General features: G+C 45.9%; 3 protein-coding genes across 5 annotated transcripts; all 3 read right to left on the bottom strand.

The window, feature by feature from the left end:
- Positions 1-36: 36 nt before the first annotated feature.
- LOC133169776 (protein disulfide isomerase Creld1) lies at positions 37-4578 on the bottom strand. 2 transcript variants are annotated; one of them, XM_061302284.1, is made up of 11 exons: positions 4383-4578; positions 3649-3790; positions 3504-3586; positions 3097-3207; positions 2707-2798; positions 2449-2628; positions 2271-2366; positions 2107-2190; positions 1875-1970; positions 1453-1593; positions 37-1370 (listed from the first exon to the last, which is right to left on the bottom strand). In XM_061302284.1, exons 2-11 carry the CDS (start codon positions 3763-3765, stop codon positions 1150-1152), a joined length of 1221 nt encoding a protein of 406 aa, XP_061158268.1. In that variant the 5' UTR covers positions 3766-3790; positions 4383-4578; the 3' UTR covers positions 37-1149. The 2 variants fall into 2 exon arrangements, with proteins under 2 accessions (XP_061158268.1, XP_061158259.1); XM_061302275.1 differs by having other exon boundaries at positions 3649-3769; positions 4383-4577.
- A 403-nt stretch (positions 4579-4981) lies between these two features.
- Positions 4982-11503, bottom strand: LOC133169751 (interleukin-17 receptor E). The gene is made up of 17 exons (XM_061302233.1): positions 11310-11503; positions 10888-10903; positions 10726-10815; positions 9912-10000; positions 9746-9838; positions 9571-9673; positions 8964-9112; positions 8825-8893; positions 8049-8115; positions 7795-7976; positions 7669-7716; positions 7456-7501; positions 7242-7393; positions 6995-7060; positions 6884-6935; positions 6722-6820; positions 4982-6610 (listed from the first exon to the last, which is right to left on the bottom strand). The coding sequence occupies exons 1-17, from the start codon at positions 11403-11405 to the stop codon at positions 5844-5846; spliced, it is 2184 nt and encodes a 727-aa protein (XP_061158217.1). The 5' UTR covers positions 11406-11503; the 3' UTR covers positions 4982-5843.
- Positions 11504-12922: 1419 nt separating this feature from the next.
- brpf1 (bromodomain and PHD finger containing, 1) lies at positions 12923-25265 on the bottom strand. 2 transcript variants are annotated; one of them, XM_061271120.1, is made up of 16 exons: positions 24615-25265; positions 22819-23589; positions 21744-21933; positions 21295-21582; positions 20536-21053; positions 19768-19957; positions 19569-19700; positions 19180-19308; positions 18706-19069; positions 17505-17816; positions 17080-17358; positions 16474-16621; positions 16060-16193; positions 15867-15982; positions 15649-15803; positions 12923-13723 (listed from the first exon to the last, which is right to left on the bottom strand). In XM_061271120.1, exons 2-16 carry the CDS (start codon positions 23547-23549, stop codon positions 13540-13542), a joined length of 3870 nt encoding a protein of 1289 aa, XP_061127104.1. In that variant the 5' UTR covers positions 23550-23589; positions 24615-25265; the 3' UTR covers positions 12923-13539. The 2 variants fall into 2 exon arrangements, with proteins under 2 accessions (XP_061127104.1, XP_061127098.1); XM_061271114.1 differs by lacking the exon at positions 24615-25265 and adding an exon at positions 24205-24606.
- Positions 25266-25421: the final 156 nt, after the last annotated feature.

Raw genomic sequence — 25421 nt, 5'->3', positions numbered from 1 at the left:
CATTACTCATCCAACAAAAGACAACAAAGCCAAAGCTTTTCCTCTGTTGTGTTTATTTAAAAGGAAAATGTCAATCTGAGGCATGAAGGATCTAGACATGGTGGAGCAAAGCAAACCTGCAATTGATCACACTTGAATAACGCAAGTTGTGTCGGGTAGACGGGCGCACGCGTGAAGATCGACTTAGGAGTTTACACAGAAGCAATGTCAACAAATAAAAGTGCGTTGGAAATATAGCGATCGCTTCACCCCAGATGTGACATTTCTTTAAAATGATTTATTTTGCGTTTGATGACAGATTAATAATCCAAGCCCATAGTGACACGTATGGTTTTAGACTAGATAACTCTTTCTGGAAAGGAGGAAAGTGGAGCACGCCTTGGCTACCGACTGTGTCAATGTCCTCTTCATTGACCTTAACGTTTTGCAAGAAGGTGAACTCCATTTGCCTACCTAACTTTCCAACAATGCCCATATTATTCATTTGTATTCTGTGCGCTTGTTATCCTCACCTTGTGTACACAAACAAGTGTTTTGTGTCACGCTTCAATCTATAGTGCGGCCACAATTTGGAAATTGTCCTCCCCATGTCACATCTGGGGTGGCAAACTTTACAAATAAATTAAAGTCAACGAAAATGGCTTGCATCCATCCTCACAACTGCAGCGCGACCTAATCGGTTTTTCTTTCGCAGCAACGATGCCATCCTGCATCTGTAAGTCTTCCATGCTAAAGACAATAAATAAATGAATAAATAAATAAATACATTTGATACGAGTCACTTCAGTGCCATGCATCATTTCTAAAAAGGTCAAAAACATTCCTGCTTGCATCAAGAACAAGCGTGTTACCTGATAATGATGAGGTTCTAATTGTGAGAGAGGAAAAGAAAACAGACAGCAGCCACTTTGCATGTGAACAATCAGTAGTGGTGGTTTGCATAACCCTCAAACGCAATAAAGTCCAGGTTGGGGGGAATTGAGTTCACTTCCTTTCAAACGAGTGCAGCGTGAGCGTCATCTTGTCTTCCAGCACGCCTTTGCTTTCCCGCATCGTGGTACCGATGCAAACAAAACGCAGCGAAGGCCTTTCGGGCGACTCGGCAAGCCAACACGAGCACGGAAGCGATTGCGGCCTCCGCTGACTTGTCTAGCGGCCCTTGAGGAATCCGTCCAACATGTAGTCGCCCTTCTCCGTCAGCCAGTAGCCGGCCATGGCGGCCACGCCCCCGATGAAAATGGCCGTAAAAACCATGTCGCCTTTCGCGGCCAGCGTGGCCAGGGCGCAGATGACCACGCCGAAGAACATCTGCTGAAGAACCAGAACCTCGTCGTCCGTCATGTCGTCAAAGAGGCCCTTCTCCGGGCCGACTGAGGGGACGCCCGCGAACCGCAAACTCAGGTCAACTCGGCGGACGGCTACCGACCGGCGCGCGTTTGCGTATTGACGTACCGGGAGCTTTATTCTCCACGCAGATGCTGTCTCTCCTGATGAAGCCGTCGGCGCAGTCGCAGTGGAAGGATCCCACCTCGTTGATGCAAGCCTCGTTGAGACCCGGGCACGCCATGGCACCTTCGCTGCATTCATCAACATCTGTCGCAGAAAGCCACACCCATTTTAAAGACCCAAAGCAAACAAAAGTCTCATTGGAAAATTATATCTACACAATAACAATGAGAACAAATATTTATATGACATACAATAATGATTTTGTCTCAATTTACTCCCAAAAGTACGGACCCCTCTTTCTGTAACATCCTGAGAGGCCACAAAATGGTATCAAATAAGAAAGTAGAAAATGGATTGATCCACTCATTAGAATATTGGCGCAAATCTTCTACGTCATCTGTCGAGCAAGCAAACAAAAGTCTCACCGAGACACTTGGCTCCTTTCAGCTTGTACCCTCGCGCACATTTCTTACAGCGGGCGGGACCGCTGCCCATGCAGCCCACGCACGCCTGGTCACAGCCTGAAAAGCCATCAACATTCACGCTAAGAAAGACACAAAGCTATCAGTGGATATCTTATCATCTACAGCCCCCTCCCCCCCAAAAAATGTGTCTGAACTGGATTTTGTCTGCTGCATAGTAGTCAGATCAGCTTACCTCTGCAGTCATAAGAACCGTCCGTGTTGTGACAGTAAGTGTTGGAAGGACAACGGGAGAGCTCCGTGCCGCACTCGTCGATGTCTAAACAGACACACGAGAGCGGTCGGATAACACGCGTCCGGATAAAAGACTCGCCACGTGACCCGAGCGAGCCCACTCACCCACGCACTTGTTGTCGTGAAGCATCCAGCCTGCTTTGCAGTCCAGGCATTTGTAGTCCTGCGGCCCCGAGCATTTCTTACACGAATGGAAGCAGGCTGCGGAGGACACAACATGCTGAGTCTGTTTCAGATGTAGACTTAGATAGTTCCACAAAATTGCCTGGCTTGAGTCAGGTACCTGCACAGGCTTTAGCCGTAGTGTTGGCGCTTTTGTCCACATAGTAGCCATCGGCACAGTCCTGACAGAGCGGGCCTGCGTATCCGGGATCGCACACGCATTCGCCACCCCCCATGCGAGTGCCCTCGCCCTCGCAGCGGCCCAAACCACCACATACGCCACCAGGACCCGACGGACACTCTGTATCGGAACAGCGCATGCGTGTTAGTGCTCACGTGTCACCATTTGATGCAAGCAAAGGGGTCAGCTGTCAGTGACCTTTGCAGTCGGGTCCAAAGTGTCCACGAGGACAACAGAGTCTCAACTGGTCGATGCATAACCACTCTGACAGGTCGGGCGCTTCCCGCTGCCTACGCCATACACATAAAACACGTCAAATGGCATTTATCCATAGTAATGAGAACATGAAGCTTCAAATTTGCCTCAGGTGTTGTATTTTTTGACCACTCTAGATGGCACTGTTGGTGTTAATAAAGGGGCTTCAGAAATGGTGCCAATGGACTTTCAGTGCCATCTAGAGAAGTCACAAAATTCAACTGGCTCATGAAGCTTCAAGGAGCCATCACCACTAATAGTTGAATAACTCGTGACGATACTCAAATCACTTTCAGATCCTCAAAAACACGGCGACCACTTTTCTGTTATTACCTGTGGAACCACCACGTCTCCACCTGGTCCTCAATTTGCTCTAGCAGGCGATTGCACTCAAAGTCAGACTTGTCACACGCACTCTCCACAATCTCCAGGAGTCGAGTCTCGCTGCAACGGCAACAAACTTATTTAATACATAAGAGTCCGTTTGGAACAGATGACCTGTGGTACACTACAAGCCTCTGTTTTTGGGCCACGGTTTGGTATATTTTCATTTTGTGTGTTGTCCATAACGATAACAACAAATGTGCTCTATTTTGCCACTCAGCAAAATCTTCATTTTGCAACAGGCTGTTATCTAAAATACAAATTAGTCGGCAATAATTTCTCACTTCTTCAATAACTCTAATTTCAAACCCTAATTGGATTTTGTGCAGATGCGACTGCAGCTTCCAGTGACTGACCTGCTTGCATACTTGGCCAACTTGTCTTCCTCCCAGGCCGTGTTACCTCCGCCAAAGTTCTTGTTGGCTGTTCTCTCTAAGCCCTAGAAAGGAGGAACGCAGTTCATGTTGAAGGTGAAGACGTGCGTAAATACAACCGCTGTACCTTGATGAAACTCTCCGCCAGTTTCTGGCAGGTCTGACACGGCGCCGTGCGGACCATGACCAGCGACAATTCCGACAGAAGCATCAGAGCAGGCAGGAGTGGCCAGGCCCACCGCATGATGCTTCCAAGACAATTCACACACATAAACCGCACACAACAAAAAGAAAGTCAGCACAGTAGACTGTGTACAGAATACACAATACATGAATATTTTATATTTATATAAAAATGCCCAAATCTGATAGTTTTCCCCCGAAATCGATGCCTTTGCAATTTGAAAATTGCGTCAAAATGTTCACCTACGACTCAGTTCCAAGATTCAAGAAGGTCACTTCAGCCATATGCATCAAGTAAACAGTGCAATGATTATATGTATTATCAAGCAGATTTGTGATTTCAAAAGGCTTGATTAACTTTGGGTAACTGCCCCTCCAAGGGGTCGGAGTTCAGGTAATTATTGTCATCAACCTCAATTCTGTCATCAGCATCATCTGAAATGTAAACAACAGCTTTCTTTGCTTCTCGCGTGAGTCAGCACAGCATCAGCACCGAACCTCAAAGGTTAGCTAAACTCAAGTCAGCATTTACCACTTAGCTAACGCGAAAAAAACCCTCTGGTGCTTATGTGGGGTTTTTTTTGGGGGGGGGGCTTGAGCTCACCAAACGCACTAAATTGGTCGCTACATATTTGAAGCAGTTAAACGTGGCTAGCTGTTAGCCGCAGCGGTTGTTACCTCGAATGGAAGTCTGAGCGCCTCCTCGTCCTAGTCGACGTGACGTTCGTTCGTGTTGCACACGCAAAAGGCACAAATTCATATTTTGGGGTGAACCCAGGTGAAATGCGCTCGCTATGCAGCCATCGGGGGGAAATTCTAGGATGAAATGTACGATTAGACGTCTGGAATCTTGCAGGAACGACGAGGGGCAAGGGCTGCTGTCGAGGTGATTTTGTGTCAGGGATGAAGCCCCGCCCCAAACCCAAAGTTGGTTTATTGACCAATCACAGTCATGGAAATATTGATGACGTAACACTCAACATTGTATTTACCGTGAAAAACAAAACACAAACACACTTTCATTGTGTTTGGAATTGTACCCCCACATAGTACACCTAAAGTTGTTGCTATAATAAAAAAAATCATGAATAAAACAAGATTAATCCGTCAGAACCAGGGGCGTTCCTATAAAAAGTCCGCCTACCCGCACCAAACGAGTATGTGAGACAATACTCCCAAGTCCCTGGCCTGCAGTGTTGCTTTTCTGTGCCAAACTTTATTATATGTTTTTGAAATTATCTGTAAATGACGGAAGATAACAGTGTGATTCAATATGACACAGTTTCCGCATTATTTTAATGTGCATACTGATATCGATAAGTGGAGATTTTTTATGTATTTTACCCCAGTAAAATACATGCCAATAACTACCCATTTGATAATCTTTGTTTTGTTCTACGTATTAGTGATAATAAATTGCAGAAATTTATTTTTAATTTTTATGGACATGAGAGCAAACCTTCAAAAGCACAACTTCAGACTAGCCACCGTTCAGAATCAAATGAGAGAGGGTGTCCAACAATGAACAAAAGTAAACAACGAATATAGATCAAATATGAATGTATTAAAACAAAATGAATATTATCCTGACAGAAGAGCAAATGAATGACCTAAATTAAACCGTGCTAGTGTTCCGAGGAGCAGAGTGGGCTCACCTTCTTTGAATTTATGAACAAGTTATTACCAAATTCTTCATCATCCCCTAACCCTCACATCTTGCTTGTACAGCTTCCATCTTGTCCTGCCTGGCGCTCTTCAACAACGAAGCGTGCTCCGGGCAGCCCCTTTGTGGCACTCTGAATAACTGAAGAGCATTCCAAAAACGCTGTGACTTTCCAAACGCTTGATGTGCATTTCCACAGGCATCTTCGGACACTTTCTGAGCTTAGTCTATGGAGCTAAGCCGCGTGTTTGATGCCACTATGGCATTTCTATTCACAACAGGTCATTGTAAATTCAAGCTTGGGCCGCTGTAATTGAGAATCCTGCTGCCTCACTACAGAATGTAGAAGTCACACAAGGACGGATTTTTTATGCTTCTCCGCCGTCTGTTGTGCTCTCGCTTCATTACCTTTTCGAGTGCCAGCAAGATCTTCCCCGCATTGTATCCAGCTTTTTTTTCCTGACTGATGAGACTCATCACCTTGGGCCTTTTGTCCTTTGCACATTAGGCAGCAGCGTCCGCAGCCGGCGGGCCAACTGCATCGCCAGCCACACTGACATCCCCTTTGAAAGCAGTCTACACCAACAACGCCCCCAAAAGGTCTTATTAGTTGCCCTGGGGCCTTCGAGCTCCCCAATGAGCCCTCCCAAATCCCGCGGCATGCAGTAGCGAGGGATGTCTCGAAAGGCTTCAGGGATGTCCCTGCTGCGGCACAGGCCACGAAAGTAGACCAAGGCCACGCCTCCTTCTTTGCGCCGGTGCAGGGCGCTCTCCAGACAGGCTAGAGCAGCCGCAAACACAGGTTCGATGACGGCTGAGCGTTGGTCCTCCATCAGCCGTTCTTTGTCTTCGCACGTTCCGGCCCCACCTTCCTCAAGCATTCCCGGTCGTCCGGCATCGTGTTGGGAATTGTCGTCAGCCTCGTCTTTGCCGCCACGCGTACGCTGCCTCCATTTGCCGTACGTCCTTTTGGCCTCGGGACTCCAGATTATTAAGACTTTTCCCTGCGCCTCCTGCACAGCCTCCCACTGCCCGTACAGCCATGGCAGCGGGCCCAGGTCGGCCACGCTGGTCTCGGCGCCAGCTTCCGCCCGCATCTGCGAGCTTGCGGCGCACAGGGCCACATGGACCGTGGCGCTTAGATCCGCCCGAAGCAGGGAAGCCAAGGCACACACGGCCGAAACGTGCGACGACGTGTCTGACGAGCACACCAGCAACACTGGCTTCTGGATGAACAGCCAAGCTACACGTCGGGGGAAAAAGAGAGCGGAGATTACAAGTGCATTATCATCTCAGACTGTTCAATGACCTCAAAATAAAAGTGTTTAAAAAAAAATGGGATTATGCAACTGACCTTTTGCTGCCTTTTTCTTGAGAGAGTGGAGAAAAACGGCAAGCACGGTGAGAAGAATCAAAACTGCTGCCGCTATCGCCCCCCATCTGTCACGAGTTCCTGCAGAAAAAAAGAGAACTCAGGACCAAAATAATCTGGAATTACAATATTGCGCATACTCACCGTGTGGACACAGAATTCTTCGTCCAGTTTGGGCGGGGAATGACTGCCACACCTGCGCAAGTTCAACCCATAAGACACCAAACGAAACAATGGGCACTGCTGGAAGGTTACCTGCACACACGCGCTCCCCGCAGCCCAGTGGAGAGGCATGCTTACTTTGCTCTCAGACGCTGCTTCCTGAGAAACAGCCCACACAAGTCAAGGTCTCGGGGATGCTCACAAAGCTCAACTTCATTGACGAATCGTTTTAGTTTAGCGTGTTAAAGGAAAGGTGGAGCACGTCAGAGCAGATTTTAGAAGTTTTGGAAGAATTTGGAGATTGACGGGAGCGGTTCACATGACATACTCAGAGACTCACCACCGCCACTGCGCAGACGGGCCCTCGGGATGTGCATTCCCTCTGGCTCAGCACGCACATTTGAGCCGAGAAGGTGGCCGCTGCGGAAGACTTGACCAACACAGACAGCGTACGCAGCCCAGCTTCCAGAGAAACATGCCAAGATGGCATATCTGCAACACAGAGGGTGCACGTCACACCTCCTGACTGGGATCATTGTCTTGAGTCAACTCACCAGCCATGAAGGGGCAAGAGATGTTGTGGCTGCCTTGCAGGGAAAACTGCAACCACAAAATGATTGAAGAAACATGAAGCATTATTTCCATTTTGCTTTTGTTTCATATCATCAACGAGCAACATTGCCAAGTTCCTTTTGTTATTCAACTTGAGTGTGGTAGGGCACAATTCTACTTGCTGATTTATTCGCACTCTTCTACTGCAATCTCACCTTCACGCACATCTGCGGGTGTTTGTCCACAGCTGAGATGTTAAATATCTGGAAGGGGACACGTCAGCTTTCATGAATAAACAGAGGAGGAAGGAAAGAATGATTGCAAAGATTTGTGCCAAGTACCAGGTTTGTGCCATCTTCCTGCACGTCAAGGGTGGAGTTGGGCAAGGGGGTGCAGATGTGTTTGTGATGCGTCCAGCAGAGGGAAGCAGATACGGGGAAGGCTTGGGCGGGACACACGGAGCGCCAAATCAAAGTGGACTCGTACAGCGTGATCTTGGAGGACAGCCACACATTTTCCGCATCTGCTGGCACACATGCATGATGCATGCTTATATTATTAACACCCCCGGCCCCCCATTGTCAAGTGTACTCACCTGGCAGAGGGAAGTGTTGTAGAGGGCACACCATTTTGCGTGGGGCGTCTGCGTGGGTGTAAAAAACCTGTCAACACAAAAAGAGGGGAGCTTAGAGCACTGACACTGACTTCTAATCAGGCTGCTACGTATAGTGACAGGTAGAGCGATTCAATGCTTTGCCACTAGAGGGCACAATTGATTCTCTCAATCAATCCAACGTTTCACACATACATGTGAAGCACAAAGCAAGGCTGTGTAATTTATCAAAATTCAAATGCTATGACAATTATTACACTCTAAAATTACAAAATCGGCTTAAAACTACTTGATTTTATACATTAGCACCTATATTTAATTCAAAGTAACTAATTTTATCAAATGAATTTGGTCCAAATGGAACTTGCATAATCAGTGTTTCAATGAAATGTCTTTTTTTTAATAATTTATTTTTTACATGTTTAAATATTTTGTTGTTTTGTACCGAAAAACAAATGATTGTTTCAATTATACCATTTTCTCCAACATACATCAAATACACATGCCTTGGATCAATAAAGCTGGAGAAATGACAGATGGGCCAGATAAAATTGGTGAAGTTGCAATCGTTCTTCCGTCCACTAGATGGCAGAGGTTCAGATTAAGCTCTTTGGCATTTACACAAAACAGAATCACATGCCCACATTTCACATTCACTACGGTCCATTTGAGAGAGAGCATCATCCTTATTTCATTTGTCATAATTTTCGTTGCATTTTGAGTTTAGCAAACGTAGAATCAATTGGAGTGGAACATACTTGTATGCAGACGCACGGAAGCATGAACGGGATCTTGACAAGTGCAGAGCGAGACTGAGCTGGATCAATCTAAAAATGAAAAGAGAAAATGTTCACGTTTCGGTGCTCAAAGATTTGGGCTCGTGCTGGCGATTCTTACGATGATTATGTTGGAAGGCGAGCCTTGGACGCAATTGTGAGCACTCTGCTTGTAGCACCACCTCGTGATGACTTTATTCTCCGACTCCACAGTGACGTTGATGGATTTGGATGCATGATGCACAGACAAAGAGAAGCTGGGCACAGGATCTAAAGTAACACAAATGATCGGACCGATTCAGGACAGACAAAAAAAAACAAAGGTCCAAACGCATGACGTGCCTGAAAGAATCACTGTGGCAATTGTTTTTTTTTCCCATCATCAACGTTCCACGCATTTCCTCAATCATTCATTGGCCAAGCAAAGTAAATAATTCCCTTCGACGAGGAAGTTGGCGTTTCACCTTCATAGATTTTTTTTTTTGTTTCTGTGAAACTGTTGACAAGAAAATGTTGCCGCACAGAACTCGCCATTATTTAAATTCAGTACACACAAGGTAGTCGACAACTGACCACATTGGAAAAAAACTTTTTTCTCTCCACCACTGCAGTTGAAACATCAGGTTGTTGAGCTTAATGTACACATTGTTAATATTGTAATCATAGTTCATTGTTCCACTGCTAGGCTTGCCTCACACGAGTATAGAAGAACACACACGCTCACCTACCCGGTAGAGTGTAGTTGACACTGCAACGTATCGACGCGGCGTGGTAGGATACAGTGACGGGAAGCCGTAGCTTGGCCTCCACACAGTCGCAAAGCAGCTCCCACTGGAAGAAAAGGGGCACCTTGTGAGTATTAGCAGAGTACTGGGTGTCGGGAAAATGGAGGAAGAATATTACTGAGGTTAAAGTGTCGTTGCTATGTGGCCCACGCAGGTCAGAGTTGTCGGGACACCACACTTGGATTGTACTTCTGTTCTTCTTGACGTGCCACTACACACATAAAACAGATGGAGGTGGTGGTGATGATGATAATGATGAAAAATTGGGGTGTAAGAGGCCAAACCTTTTTCTTTTTTCTCTTATACGTGATGACGGGCCTGATGATCTCTTTTCTCAAGGATGCAAGTTCAATTGTGGGAGCTCGACTCAAGTCTGGAACGATCTCACATTTAATTTCATTTCATCTGATAGCAAAAACAAAACAAAGCTAGAAGCGGTCTTATGTAAATACAATCGCACGCACAGGAACAGTAAGTACACATTTTATTCCATTAAAATTAATAATTAAATAATTGGTTCAAGTTATTAATTTCTTTCCCCCCAAAAAAACATTGTGTTAATCTTTTGTGTCACAAGGTACTTTTAATTCTTTGACCAGTTCCTACACTCAAATCGACCATTAAAGGGACAATGTATACATCTTCTGCCATCTGGGGGTGAACTAATAGAATGCGACTAACTCAATTTGACGCACGCGGATTTTAAAGCATGCATGTGACCACACTTTGCATGCCTAACCCCAATTTCCTCAGCAGCAAAATGCAAATGATTCTAGTATTTCCTCAAGTGAGAAAGTAAGCGCAGTGCATTTGTTAAATGCGGTAGTAATTGATTGAATATTATTAGTAGACCTACGATTATATTAAATAAAATAACGTTGTGATACGACATGTTTTTTATGGCATATTATAAAAATTAAGAGTGGGATTTTAAAAATGAATAAAAAAATCAAAGCATTTCACACACCATCCATTTCCAAATGTGCAAAGAGGGTAGCGTTGGACCAAATATAAATTGCTTGACTTAGAAAAAGCTTAACATTGTTGAATATCCAAAACTGTGTGCAGCATTTTCAATTATTCCATGCACTCTTGTACCTCCACGTTGAATCCAAACCTGGACGGAGACACATTTGCTGTTTGATGGATGGCGAACGATCTTGATGGGGCAGCCGTCTGCCTCGTAAACTGCCCACAAGACAACATTCAGCGTCATGACAGCAACGTGAAGACAAATAGTCAAGACTTGACTTGACTCACCATTTTCATGAGCCCGCTACAGTGGAGTTTGAAGATAGAAGAAGAGTTGGAGTTAGAAGAGACAATTATTAGGAATATCAGACACATGACCAAGATTAGTGGACCTAAAATGTCTCGTTGTGTCATCTCATATTTGATAAGAAATGCTTACACAATTCATGGCATGGAAAAACGAGGCAGATGTGAACCTTTGATTGCATAATCCTTTTTTATTTTATTTTTTTATTCATATTAATAATATTAATATATATTTTCTCAGACCCCAAACTACAACCCAGGAGATAAAATATCCTGGCGCCATCCCTGTTAGTAATAAGGAACATTTCAAATGAACCTTGAACTCAGGTTATATGCTTATCTATGTACTTTGGCCAAAACCGGACATTTGCACATATATTTACGGCTTTTCAGCACCCGCTCACCTGGCACATGAAGTTTCCGTTTCCGTGGGGAAGGAGCAGCCCGCTGACGATTACGGTGAAGACGAGCGAGCCCACGAACCGCCTTTGCAATTGCATTGCAGCTTTAAAAGGAAATACTGCACAAAAAAATGACCCTTGAGAGGAGACAAACTATGTGGTCGTAAAGGGCTGTGTTATAAAGGTAGATGGGCGTGGCCTTGGAGGGACCGCCTCTCACGCCACCCACACAATGAAAGCAAAACAAAGCAAAACAAAATTAAAAAAAACCTCGAGGTGTTTACGATAGTACAGCTACATACCAACACAAGTAACAGCAAGATATCGCTTTTCAGAAAACGAGAACATTCCCAACAAATTCAACAAAATCCACTTGCCCTCAGGCAAGCTTTTTATTAGAGAAAATATTCAACCTTATTTGAATAACATTTCCTTCTGCATTGCAAGACCAAAACTGCAAAAATCAAAAGAATAAATAAAAGTGAAAATATATAAATATATATATATATTTTTTTTTTAAATATGTAATCAAAAGCAAAAATCGATTCTGCAAAATAAAAGTAAAAATACCGTTTTTTTCCATGTATAATGCGCCCCCATGTATAATACGCACCCTAGAAATGGCATGTTGATGCTGGAAAAAAGCCTGTACCCATGTATAATACGCACCCAAATTTTGACTCCTACTTAAGTCCGTGAACGTAAAATTATTCCAGAAAAAAGATCATCTTTGGGAACAACCGGATGTTATTCTGCCGGTCAGTATCACTGCGCATGCGCTAGCATACTCAATAGCGAAGAAATGTTTCGAATTTGTGTAGGGTACATTGTGAGAGCATACGAGCAGGTGATCTAGCAAGCGTCTGATACGAGAGCATTGTGTTCGTATGGAGCGTGTTTGAAGTGAACAGCAGAGAAGAAAGCGCATCTGTAATGTCGGCCTCCGTATGATATCCGGACTTAAAAAAACAAAGAATTTTTTTTTTTTTGTACCCATGTATAATGCGCACCCCAGATTTTAGGACAATAAATTAGTTACATTTTGCGCATTATACATGGAAAAAACGGTAAAAGCAAAATAAATGTGAGAATAAATGCAAAAGTAAATAAATGCAATTACATATCAATTTATTTATTTATTTCCAATTACATTGTTTTTGTAATTATTTTCTTTATTTTTTATTTTGCCAGTGTTGGTCCTCTATACAGCGTCACACAAGTTCGAGTAGTGTGGGGGGATATTGGAATGATGATTGTTGTAACTATGTCACAATGACACCAAATTCAAATTTCATTTTCCAAGATTGTGCATTTCATCAGCTGCTGCATACAGTAGACAAGCCGCATAGGACTACAAACAAAGTCTCGGACGTACTTTTGACTGTCATGTTATGCATAAAACTATAAAAAGGGCTTTTTGAGGGACTTTGATGTCATGGGAACATTATTGAGTCACAGTGAAAGCAATGAGTGTTCGTTTGTCGCATACATGTTGAGTGAAGTGTGTTAAATTGCCACAAAGAAGATGATGAGTCTGCAAGCCCTCAAGGAAGAACAGTGAAAATCAAAAACCCGCGAGTCGAGATACACAAAAGCACAGCAGACCACACAAGTGAGACGTTTGATTTTCTTTTTTTTTTATTATTAAAATGGTATTCTTTTTTTGAGAGCTGTATTTATATAAAAACTGTAAAGCGCTCATCTTGGGACGAGACAGCGAAGTCGTGTTGCTGCCTCACTTTGGCTGTTGACCTAACAACCTATGCGACATTACAAAATCTTCAAAACGGGAAGTGTTGGGATTACAAGTGACATCATGATTGTGAGGGACTGATGAAATTTTAAAAAGACTGCTGAGTGTCCACAGGAGCTCGTATTGAGCTGCACATTGAATAAATTAGGTGGAATTCATTTTGTGGCTTGTTTGCCGTCCGAATGCGGACGAGCTCTTTGCGTCCGCCGCGCGTCCCACATGCACGCTGCACGGCTAGTTTTCTAGCCTCCTCTTTATACACATTTAGGCTTGCGCATTTAAATACATCATTCATTTCACATTTGTGATTTAAAAAAAAGTGTTTTGAAGACAATCACAGTGGATTGTTTCTAAGTCGCGCGACCAATGCCCGCTTGTAGTTTTCATGATTACGTGGGGAATTCTAGTGAGGCGCGCACACACTGTACCAATCGTGACCTCGGCATCACCCTGCCTGTGCATGCGTGTGTGCGTGTGCTTTCAGTCGCTGTCGCTGGTCTCGCTGCTGGGGTCTCCCTGCACTTTGCTGCGATGCTGCATGGCCCGGTGGTAGGCCACCTGCACCGACTTGCGGATGTTGGACTTGCGGCCTTCCAGCATTTTCTCCTTGTCCAGCTCCTGGTCCACGCCCAGCGGCACCAGCTTGGAGCGCGGCAGCCACTGCCTGCACGCACAGAAAACAAGAAAAGGAATGTCAGCCACGCTCTATGCAGTTGAACTTGACTTTCCAGTGAGTGCCCTTTTTTTTTTTTTCTTCTTCGAAATCAAGTTTGTAGCCTTGGAATTCACCGGCAGCGCTGGGGGAAGTAAGTTCCAAACACATGACATATACTACATATTACGATCTGTAAATAAAATGTAAATAAAACTAAAAATGCAGAATTGTGACATGTGACGTGACCTAACCAGGCTGGAAACAATGCTAACTCTTTTTGGGGGTCGCACACAATTGACTCGCAGAGCAAATATTGACATTTTCCCTTCTTTAGTCACTGTATTACAGATAATACGCAGCAACTCATCATCAACAATTTAATCGCAAAATTATATGAACATTGGATCAAACAGGAGGTCATAACTTCAAATCAAAGATTCTAAATTGGACCTTAGAAAATGTTTTTAGTAACCGTGTAGGGTTATTACGGACTAATCTTAACGGCGATGTTGTTAACTCTGCCACGCTGCTAATGTTTTGGTGTTAAGAGACTGGAAAATAGCCAATTTACTTGTCTGGCTTTGTCTGTTTAAATCATTTTCTGTGTGTGTGTGTGTGTGTGATTCTATTTTATTATGCTGGGTGTTTATAATGTTTTGTTGCTTGCCTAACAATAAATCCCATCAAAGAATCGACTGAAATGACGGCCGATGACATTGAAGTCTGACAATTATTACAGTTCATGTTCAAATTCCAGAAGAATGATTTCCATACATCCAAAAAAGACAAAAATGTTCCTCGCAAGTTTCTAATGCGTCAAATTTCATTCGTAAAGCCTCACACCAGCCAGTATGGTACGCCCTCCAACGTATTTCACTTCAATTGCTTTGAGACATATTTGTTTTGAAACATTTTTTTTGGTCCAATTTAGACTAAGCGTTTTTATCAAATGAAACGGTCTTGGCGGTGTTACTTGGTGAGCCTATTTTATTTTACAAGGTGTTTGCTGACATTGACATGATCGAGTTGGCAGTGTTTCTTGTAACGGGGTGTTACTTGGTGAGTCAAAAAGCAGCCTCAACAACATTACGAGAAGCAACAGCGGCCTGGTTCCCCCCACCTCTTCGGTCCTCTTTCAAAACATTTCTGTGAACCGGCTCTTTGATGATTTTCTGAGTTTCCGTTCAAACTAGGCCACCAAGCGACATGCGTGTGAACACTCAGGAAAATGTAAAGCGCCTCACGGGGGGTGGCGGGGCTCACTCGGCACAGGTTTAGTGGCTGAACCCATATCGGGTCAAAGCGGTGACAACTTTTGACGCTGCTGCCATTAGTGTGCTAATCAATTCTCCGTCCAAAGCGCCATACAAGATGAGTATGCGGGAGATGATCGAAATCGAGAACTGATAAGGGCTGAAAACCGTCGACTAAATGTCAACATTTGGAACCGCCGACTATTTTAAGGCAAATGCAAAACTCCATAGACAGGCTACTGAATAATATCAGTGTCACAATGTTCATTCACCATGTTAACCAACAGACATCTTAACATAAATAGTGGCCAAAAAATATATATAATTCTGAAAGGCATATATTTTTCATCTTCTGTGATAAATGAAAAATAATGCAGCTTACTTGGTTGCTTACTCGTGAAACTTTGCTTCGTTTGTGGCAGTATGCATGTACTATACTGCCCCCTGGTGGCCAGGGGGGACCACAACAATAACGGCACAATGTGGGGCTGGAACAGATTAATGGCATTTCTATAGATTTTAATGGAAAAGGGTGATTTGAGATGCAATTTCTGAATGTGAGACTCAAGGCAAACTGTATTGGGCCCATATAAGTAAAGTTGTGGCTGCTGCCTTGAAGGTAGAAACAGACCATAGAAATGTCGCAACACATTTACATAATAAAGAGGGCAAACCACTAACCAGGTTCTTTTGTTGTCAAAGAAGAGAACCAAGAAGAGGTGCTCGCGTGCTTCCTGGGTCATCTGCTCTCCGAGTTTGAGAACGTCTAGTGGTGGGACGGGGATGGGGACGCCGCGGTGGAACACGCCTTCCCGGGGCATTTTGGGGTCAATGATCTGCCCACAGATGTCAGCATTTTTAAGCCGCCACAGCTACAATCAAACGTCATGTGGACTCACCAGAGCAGGATATGAAGGGTAGCCTCTGCACTTGGCCCACACCAGGTCCAGCGCCTCCAATGATGCGTAATCATCCGACGTCATCCAGCATCCCGCCCGCGCCCGCCCACGCACCACTGACAGTAAAGTGTGAAAAAGGGGCACGGTCAGTACCGAGCGACCGCTTCTTGTCGTCGATCTTTTCCCCACTCACGATGCGACACTCCCCGTGAGCCTCCAACAGAGTACGACTCGTTTTCAGTGCCAGATGTCTCCTCGCTGCTGTCCTCCTGGAAGGCCGAGCGCGAGAACGACGCCTTTCCTCGGCCCTGCTTCGACGGTGTCGTGCTGTCAACGCGAAAGGAGAGGTGTATGCGACAATTAAGCCTGTGACTGCACAATACCTAAACCGCCAAAGACGCAAAGCTGGGATGCCTTCAAAAATGGCAAAAACGCTTCAACCTATCAGTTTGTGCCTCAATTCCAGAATAAATACCGCTAGCTAGTTAATATGACTAGTACTTGAAGCTCATTGAAAATTCTTCAGTAAAAGGGAAATGATTCCCCCTGCCTTTGTCACTCGAGCTTGATGTATCAAAAAGAGTGATCACAAGAAGGGACATCTGACCTGGTCCGGTCGGAGGCGGCGCTGCTGCTGCTGCTGGTGGTCGACTCCGAGTCGGAGCTGGAACGCGGAAGACGCGTGTCGTTTCTATACACGCGGAAGCTCTCCGTCACGGGCTGGTTCCCTCCGACAAATCCATTACTTGGCAGACCTACGCGCACAGATTGATGGATTGATTGATTGAACTAATAACAACTTGATTGAATGGCAACTTTAAATGCTTTTACCATGTCCTTTGACAAAGAAAAGGATAAAAAAAAAAAACAGATGAGTCATAATCATGGGTATAAATAAACTTCAACCTCCTATGCTAGGTATAAGCTCTCTCTCGTGACATACCGGAGAAGTAATAATTAAACGGTCAGTGACTCCAGAACTTTTCTGTAATCCAGTAAGAGGTTGTCAGGTACAGTTTAAATGTATCTAACTTTGTATTTGCACATGATCTTTTCAAGCACCTTGTTTTCCGAAAGGAGACGAACTTAGCGGATGTTCCTCAACACGCAATGACTTTTGTCACGTGAGGGAATATTACAAATTGTTTGTGATGACATTTTGCTTGTATCTCTGCTGTACAATTCATTGTATGCCTGAGTGTGTTTGCAGTACCTGGCAGCAGGTCGTCATTATCGCTGTCAGTGTCGGAGGTGGAGCTGGTGCGGGGGCTGCGGGGACGCTTCCTTTGCCTGCCCGGCGACAGCATGGGCAACTGCGGAGGCCCGATGGGACTGGGGGCGACCCCTGCTACAATGTAGCCAGGATCCCGGTTTTTAGGAGGGCGTCCGGGCCTTTTGGGAGGTCCGGCCATTTTGGGGTTCTTCTTGGAGAAGAGAACGGAGGTCCGTCGGCCCACTTCTGGAGCCAAGGCAGAGGACGATGCGCTCATATCTGTTAGTTCAAAACAATAACAAAAAAAAAATTGTTCAGATGTTTTGCACACAACCACAATACAGATTGGAAAAAAAGAAATGGACACCTTAAAATGTTATAACCGCTTTCATCAACGACTTGAACTGTAAAATTAGCATACTGACCCTTGCCGCCAAGCTCCTGACTGCTGCTCTCTTCCCCTTCGTCGTGGTGCCCCGTGGACGACGGATGATGCGGGAGCGAACCCCGATCTCCTCCACCCCCTCCTCCGAGAGAATCCCTGGCCCCGCCCGAGCCGCCTTCTCGCTGATGTGCCAGCTTCCTCTTGATGATGCTGAGCTCCTTGCGGAGAGCTTTGGCTCTGCGGGACTGGCCGATGCTGTGCTTCCCCGAGCTGGCCTCCTCCAGACAAGCCTGCACGTAATGCAGCTGCTCCTCCAAAGGCAGCCGCCGCCTGTTCTCCGGCACCAGGAGCTCTACGGCGGGATGAGCATGCTAAAGGTTTTGCACGCTTCTCACAAAAAGTGAACATTTAGCTTTTGGCTGAATATCCCAGGTTAACTTCGGTTAGCCGTCGCTAATCTTTTAAATGCACATGTCCAACTGCTCAATGTTTCAGTACCTTTTTGCAGGTCTTGACCAATCAAGTTCACTTCCATGCCTTTCTATGAGTCTTCCAGTCTCTATTTTTTTTGCAACCTGCTGATCGGGGACGTCCAGTCAAATAAGGATTAGATTAAATCTTTTCCATTTGAGCTCTTGTCTGTACTTTCTATTGATTTGAATATGTGTGTCCCTGATTTCAGGTTGGTTCCTATTCAATGGGCAAGATGCAAAATATGGCAGATTCGGCCCAGATTGCGCAATCCCTCCGCAAATGGGTTGAGTAGGGTTGTAGGGAAGTTGTCCCTCTTCATGTATTCAATATGTTTTCAGACACAAAATTTGACTAGAAGACCTAATAAAAAGCACCACTCTGTTTGACTCCTAAATGTGTAGATCGGACTTTGTTGTCAGTGCCTCTCCAGCTGAGAACCTGCTTCTCGTGACACTCTAAACTTACCGGCATGATAAAGACGACGGGTTAAATATCGATTCTGATTCTACCTGGAAATTTGTCGCTCTATTCGTGGCTCAAACAGCTGTTGCATATTTTGCAGCTCAGCTCCTTATCAAAGAGTAGTGAAAGAGAACAGTTGGACAAGTGCAGACAAAAGTTTGGAGAAGATCGAGTTCATCTAAACAGGTTCTTCCTGAAATGTTGTGTGTCGAATGTATGATGGGGACAAAGCGACTTCCAATGAACGTGTTTAAAGACAACATCCTTTTTTTTTTTCTTCTGCGGCCAAAAATCAAGAGGCTCACCATCTTCATTAGATGACAACGGCCAATCTCGTTCTCTTTCCCGCTCTCGTTGGCGCTCCCTCTCCAGTTCCCGTCTCGTATCGGGACTGGCCTCCCGGGGGAGGTGCATGCCGGCCTCGTAGTCAAAGCCGATCCTGTCCGCTTGCCGCCTGGCGCTTCGAATGACCACTCCGCCCATTTCTCGAAGGCGCAACGCAGCCCGGTAGAACACCGTGTCCTTGGCGTTGTACTTGAGGCAGTTGTTGACAATGAGACCAAAGTCACCCTCAAATGCCTCAAAAGTCCGATAACGGTGGGATTCCAGAAGGTTCCACATAGTCTGGAAGTCCATGGGAGTGTCGATATGATCCAGGTAGTCCGGGACCTGCAAGTCACAATGCAAATGACTGATTCTTTTATGCACTTATTTAATTTACAGAAATACAAAAAAAAAACTCTGTGTGTGTGTGTGTATACACAAACATATTGCCTGACCTCTACAAGGGGCACGGGCTCAGTGAAAAAGTTGTTAGTGTCTCTTTCTTGTAACTGTTCTAACGTACTCCTCAGCAGCACCAGGAGGGGAGTCAGCTGCATCTCTAGCGCCATCTGCTGCATTTTAATCTGGAAAGAAAAAAGGAGACTCCACAGTTAATTGAAGTGAGCACACTCATGATTGTCGGTTGTAGTGACTCACGTTTCCCAACCTTAAATCTCAAAGGTTGAGGCACAGGTTAGTTATGTCGTTTCCGCTAACTAGTGGAAGAGCAATTCATTGAGTCTGTCACCAGTGCTTCCTTGCTATAGCGCAATTAACCTTTTGAAGCACAGAATGCGGAAGTCCTCAGGTAAATAAATGATTATACTCCATCACCACATCTCACCGTCTCCCTCTTGAGTTTTTCCCTCTTGCGGATGAGTTCCACAAGTAACCTGGCTCTCTCCAAGTCGTGTCTGAGTCGTTGCCACGCCTTCAGTTGCTCCTTCAATACCGTTTGTTTCTCCTCGCAGTCCCTCTGTAAGCGGCAAAATCAAACGTGAGAGCAGGAGAGGACGGCAAGTGGCGCTAAGATCACAACGTACCACAGGAAGCTGAGCTGAAGGCTGCGGCGGGACGGGCTCAATATGTCGTTGGGACTGCAGATGCGTTTGGAGCCGCCGCAGCAGTGGTACGCCGTTGCGGCTTTGCCTCTTGAGGGTCCAGTAGCTGTGAAGCCGTTGCATGAACTGGCTCTTCCTGGGTACCGTTAAGTTGCTGGTGATTTTGCTTAGCCTGAATCGAATCAAACACGGGTTAACTGAATTACTATATTTTGGTGGTCATGGCGCATCATATCATGAATGGTGCTTTTGGGTCAAATTTCTGGATGAACTGAGAATGAACTTTGACTTTTTTAGGTGAACTGAATTTGAAGACTTACCGCTGTCTAACATTCTAACTGAATGGCAAATGTCACAGCAGGTGTCAGATGTCTGAAATCCAGCCATCTAGAAATAACGTGAATGGACGAAAGCTTGTGCTCAGCAGGTTGAAGCGGTGTTTGGTAGCGTCACCTGCTAAAAATCGAATTTGATCCAAAATTAATCGCATTCAATAATGCGAGCAGTAAGACGCCAGTTTAAATACCAATTCCAATTGAACCAGGAAATGTCTCGAGTCAATTCAGTGACAAAACACCTGTTGTGAAAAAAAATCAAGCAGTGCAAAAAGTACTGAACCCCAAGTGAACGTTTAAAAGTTAAATTAAGTTCCAAATTGATGTACAAGTTATTTTGAAGTCCAGGTCCATGCTGAAATTTGACCCAAAATTCCGACATTGCCAACTTATGTGCGTTTGTGCTGAGCAGTACCTATGAGGGGGTATACACGGCACTGAGACCACCGGAGCCGCAGCCCTTCTCTCAGCCAATATCTTCCTGGCTCGCTTCATCTTCATTCTCGACTTGGCCTTTGCCCTCTTAGCCCGCTCCGAGCTCCAGCCCCTGGAGTCGTCATCGTGGCCGACGGAGGGCTCGTCGTCCTCCTCCGGTTCGCCTTCGCTCTGAGACGACGCGCCGCTGGTGCCGCCGACGCACCCCAAGGGCTGGGCGGATCCTGGAGGTGTGTGGATGTCACAGTAGGCCGTCTTGCGGACGCTGAAAGAGGTTCCGTTGGCCCCCGTCTCTCGGACGGGCTCCATTTTCATGTAGAGGCCCGCTTGCTGCGCGCACGTGACGTGGAAGGCGGTGTAACAGTTGGCTTTGTGACACTGAATGCAGGCACCGGAGCCTCGCTGCTTGCAGATGTAGCAGGTCAGTTTCCAGCGTGCCGGAGGGATGTGCTCGATGCTGTCGATGGGCTCAAGGAAGACCGTGTTGGCAAAGCACACCTGACGAGCGGCAAAACATTGAGAGTACAAAGTCAGCGCGCACACAAAACGTACACTTAGTTTTGCTTTTTTTTTTTTTTTTACTTGACTGAACCATGCCCGGAAAATGATTGAATTCCCTTGGCTCCGCCCAAAAATAATAGTGGTGGTGCCTAAAGTCAAGATGTTGTTCCCCAAGAAAAACAACAAGGGTCATTCGCTGAACTGAGGCTCGGTACATGACGGGCCTGTGGAAACTGACCTCCGGGATCCAGAGAGCGCACACCACATGGGCCCAACGCGCGTCGTCCGTCTGTTTGAAGGCTCCTCCCTTGTTGGGGCACAGGGCGCAGTCCACCGCTCGACTCGGCGACTGCAGGCAACGACGACACAACCACTGGCCCTCCGGGATGTACGGCACGCCGTAGCACTCCTGGTGGACGGCCAGGTTACACATGTCGCAGAAGAGGATCACGTTGCTGTTCTGACACTCGCCGTCATTGCAGATGCAACACACAGCGTCCTCATCGATCAGGGTACTCGGGTCTGCCTGGTAGAGACAACAGTGAGCTCACATGAGAGCGGCTACAAGCGATGCAACAATTAATCGACAACATTGTTTAGCACACACAAAGGGAAATAATCACATTAAAAAAAAAAAAGGAGCAGTCCCGTGGAAAATAACTTGCGGTGCTCCGCTTGCTCGAGTACCTTATTATGGCTTTCAAAGTAAGACTCCTTCTCTAGACGGTCCATGAGGTACTCAAAGACCTCCTGAGGGATGGGCGTGACGCCGTCCATCCGCCGCTTGTCGTTCATGATGTCCAGCCAGATGTAGTCCTCCTCGTCGATGTCGTACTCAACCTCCTCATCTAGCTCCTCCACAGACTTTTCCATGTACCTGAAGCAAAACACGCGTGGCATCAGTCACGTCTAGGCCACTTGTGTACTGCGACACATTTCATTTGATGGCTCACAAATAAAGCTGGACTATTTGATCAATATTGATCTTTCCCTTTAGCATCTCCCGACCAGTAGCCTGCTGCAGATGTGACGACGAATCTCAACAGGAAGCCTTTCATTCCATTTCATTTTCAGTCTCTCTGCTCTTCTGCTAACAACCCAGGCTATCCACAATTACCGAAGCTCATCTTCTAGTCAGCGTGCATTAAAGACATTTCAACTTATTAAACAGACTATTTGAACAATATTTCAAAACATTTCTAAACAAAAATGGAGCGCTTTCAGTAGAAAGCTGGGGAGAGGTAACAAAAAAGAAGTAAAAAAATCTGGAGAATAACCGTCACATTCAAATAGTTTTTAGATTCAATTATTCTATAGATTTTTCCATCGAGTAATCTGATACAATGTTGTTTTGCAATAAAGTATATTGTAAAACCCTCATTTCCAAGTAACTGTTTACTGTCCAAGTTTTTTTTGGTATTGTTTATTGACAAAAAAAAAAACAATTGAGCAATATCAGACAAGAGGGATTAACTCACCAACCTTCATGAAATCGATTCATTTACTGATTTGGTCAATGTTTTCCTGATATTTGTGAATGTATTGTTTTGATTAAAAACAAACGCTTTCATGAAGGACTACAGAAACCAGAGAATAATAATTACGATTTGGACACTTTAGTTAAACAACAGCTGTTTTATGAGAAAGGGTAAAACTTACAAACCACTTTCATTTACAACTTTGAAACATTTTCTATCCGATTCATCTATGAATCGATTCTTAAAATATGAAAATGAGGTGACTTTCTCTGCGCAAGTCTGACCTGTAGTAAGAGGACGGGCGGGCAGGAGCGTCAGCCCTGTCTTGATCCAGTTCACGGAAGACCGCCTCGGGCAGCTTGACCGCAGGCCCCGACTGGGCGCCGTGGTGATAGGTCGAGCCGTCCTTCTTTTTCTCTTTGCTTTTATGCTTCCCGGACTTGGGCGTGGATTTGCCCCCGTTGGAGGACGGAACGTCAGGCCGGTCCTTGCCAGCGCCTCCTCCCTCGCCGCTTCCTCCGTCACTCCCGTTACAAACACCCCCAGAGTTGGCGACTGACGGCGGGTCATCTTCAGCGTCGCTGTCCTCCTCTGACACGACGTCAATGTTCTCGAAAATGTTGATGCGGTGAACGCGTCCTTGGATCTCCAGCTCCACCATCCGCTGCGCTTGGGCATACGTCATGGCGTCCCTGCCGGGGGAATGCGACGGCTCGGAGCGTCCGGGGCTGTGAGGCATACTCCCGCCGTGCCCCTGCCCCCCTCCTTGTCCAAGGCCTCCATCGTCCAAATCCAACGAGCCAGCGAGGGACACACGAGGCGGACGCCCCTTGCGCTTCTTGTGGAGCGTGGCCTGCACAGGAGGCGGGTTGTCGTGGTCATAGTGATACAGGTGGTACTCGATGCCGCTGTAGCTCTTGTAGACCTTCCGGCAACTCTCCACGGGGCACTCGTAAGGCGGCTTGCTGGCCCGCAGGTTGTGGCAGAAGGTCTTCACATCAAAGTCCAGGCCCATGACGCCAACGGCCGCAGCCGAATGCTGTTCAGGTTTACATCTGAAAACAAAGTGAGGAGGAGACTTCAAGCTTGTGGGTGGGACCTGACCTGCCATGGAATGGCGGTGACCTTTAAAGGCCTTTTTCAAGTCATTGTCATTAAATGAGTTTATGAACATTGCCTTTGCACAAATGTTTCTGTGCACCATTTGCACAGTTGACTCGAGCCTTTTGTGTTTTAAAAACGAGATGATTCAGATGGTTGTGTTATGTGGGATGATGTTGGAGGTGTAAAGCCAAAACATCTAGACACTTAGCCATCGGTTCCTCTCTCGTACGCCGCGCTTTAGTACATGTTTATCTTTGTATTATCTTGACGTATGCCAAGTGTGTAACTACAGCTAAAGGAAGTCGATGCATTCCCACTAAAGAATCTTGTTAGCGCACATAGCAGCAAGTGTGCTTCACGCTTGGAACTCGTTTTAACAGTTGAACGTGTTGAGCAAGTGCCAAAGCTTGACTTTTGGACATGAATGGCGAGCTCAAGACCAAACTTCCGCAGCTGAGGAAAGCTAACGTTAGCTTAGCTTGTGGCCGCAATCGCGCTCTTTAGCACATTCTGATTCGAGTAGCGAAAACAAGCCCGAAGTGCGAAAGCACAAAAAGGGTGCATACAAACGAGCAGCAGCCTTTTGATGGCCGACTTGTTGTGCGTGATGTCGGATACTCGTTAGCTGCATTTGCGAGGTATTTATTAGCTTCGGAACTGGGGCGTCGCAGGGGAATTTTGTGACTTTTCACAACCAATAAACAGTGGAATGTCGACATTCGGGCAGCAAGTTGCCTTCCGATCTTTGCAAGCGAGCATTTCCCTCCAACCGCGACGACCACCTCACGCACCGCCCGACTTCCATCGCATCCAAATGACATTTGCTCATCTTAGAATTTAGCGCGACGCCTGTGCAATCGTCAGCTAATGTTACCCAATCGAGCCACGAAACGCAACAAAGCAGCCAACCGCCAAGTGATGCCAAACACTTTGTTGTCTTTTATTTATTGGCGGATTACAAACAACGGTCACTTACTACTTCCATCGCATTGCACGAAGCCTTTCGGGGCTCACGCATCGACACTAAGTGCTTCCCAATTCCAAGGAGACGTCGTAGGAGGTGATCGTAGTGTTATTTTAAGAAGCAATGTCCTCTCGCAGTCGTTGCATTGTGCGAAAGAAAGGCAGAAAAAGAAGCATTTACTCAGCGAGCCTGAACAACAAAGGGGGCCGCCATTGCGCCAAGAACGTTGGCTTCTTGGGGCGCCTCTCGGCACATTCGACACACAAAGCGGGAAAACGGGGAACCTTTCTCATGCCCCCCCGCCCTTCAGCTTTTCAGATTGGTCACATTTTGGGGGTCCATTACAGCTTGATCAATTGGCTTTCACAATCCATGTGATCAATATTGTTCCCATTTGGCGTCCGAACGAATCTGCCGCTTTGAATATCCATTTACGAACTCATAAATGGCTGGGCGAGGTACGTCCAGCTATCCTTCATTATCCGAACTGCTTTCATCTCACGAGGGTCGCGAGTGTGCTCGAGCCTATCCCAGTCGACAGTCGGCGGGGGACACATACAAACAACCATTCACACTCAAGGGCAATTTGGATTTCACAATTTTTTGGGGGAGTACCCGGAGGAAACCCACGCATGCCGGCACGGGGAGAATACGCAAACTCCACACCGGAAGACAGGAGCTGGAATCGAACCCTGCACGTTCTAACCAGTGCATCACGTGACACCCAGATCCAATATAAACAATTATGGATGATAATAAAATACCAACGCCACTTACAAACTTCTTAAAATATTAAATGTAAATATATTGGATTTAAAA

This window comes from Syngnathus typhle, linkage group LG2, assembly GCF_033458585.1.
Source record: "Syngnathus typhle isolate RoL2023-S1 ecotype Sweden linkage group LG2, RoL_Styp_1.0, whole genome shotgun sequence".
NCBI classification, from domain to species: domain Eukaryota; kingdom Metazoa; phylum Chordata; class Actinopteri; order Syngnathiformes; family Syngnathidae; genus Syngnathus; species Syngnathus typhle.
This window is presented reverse-complemented; position numbering and strand designations above follow the sequence as displayed.

Coding starts and splice junctions, on each gene's coding strand:
- brpf1 (XM_061271114.1), bottom strand. CDS start 24,269: ATGCAGCTAACGAGTATCCGACATCACGCACAACAAGTCGGCCATCAA. Junction 16,194..16,473: donor GCCGCCTCCGACCGGACCAG/GTCAGATGTCCC, acceptor TCGCGTTGACAG/CACGACACCGTCGAAGCAGG. Junction 15,804..15,866: donor ACCCTTCATATCCTGCTCTG/GTGAGTCCACAT, acceptor ATCTGTGGGCAG/ATCATTGACCCCAAAATGCC.
- LOC133169751 (XM_061302233.1), bottom strand. CDS start 11,405: ATGCAATTGCAAAGGCGGTTCGTGGGCTCGCTCGTCTTCACCGTAATC. Junction 8,116..8,824: donor TTCCGTGCGTCTGCATACAA/GTATGTTCCACT, acceptor TTGTGTTGACAG/GTTTTTTACACCCACGCAGA. Junction 7,502..7,668: donor ACCCGCAGATGTGCGTGAAG/GTGAGATTGCAG, acceptor TTGTGGTTGCAG/TTTTCCCTGCAAGGCAGCCA.
- LOC133169776 (XM_061302284.1), bottom strand. CDS start 3,765: ATGCGGTGGGCCTGGCCACTCCTGCCTGCTCTGATGCTTCTGTCGGAA. Junction 1,971..2,106: donor CGGTTCTTATGACTGCAGAG/GTAAGCTGATCT, acceptor ATGGCTTTTCAG/GCTGTGACCAGGCGTGCGTG. Junction 1,594..1,874: donor GAAAGGAGCCAAGTGTCTCG/GTGAGACTTTTG, acceptor TTTCTGCGACAG/ATGTTGATGAATGCAGCGAA.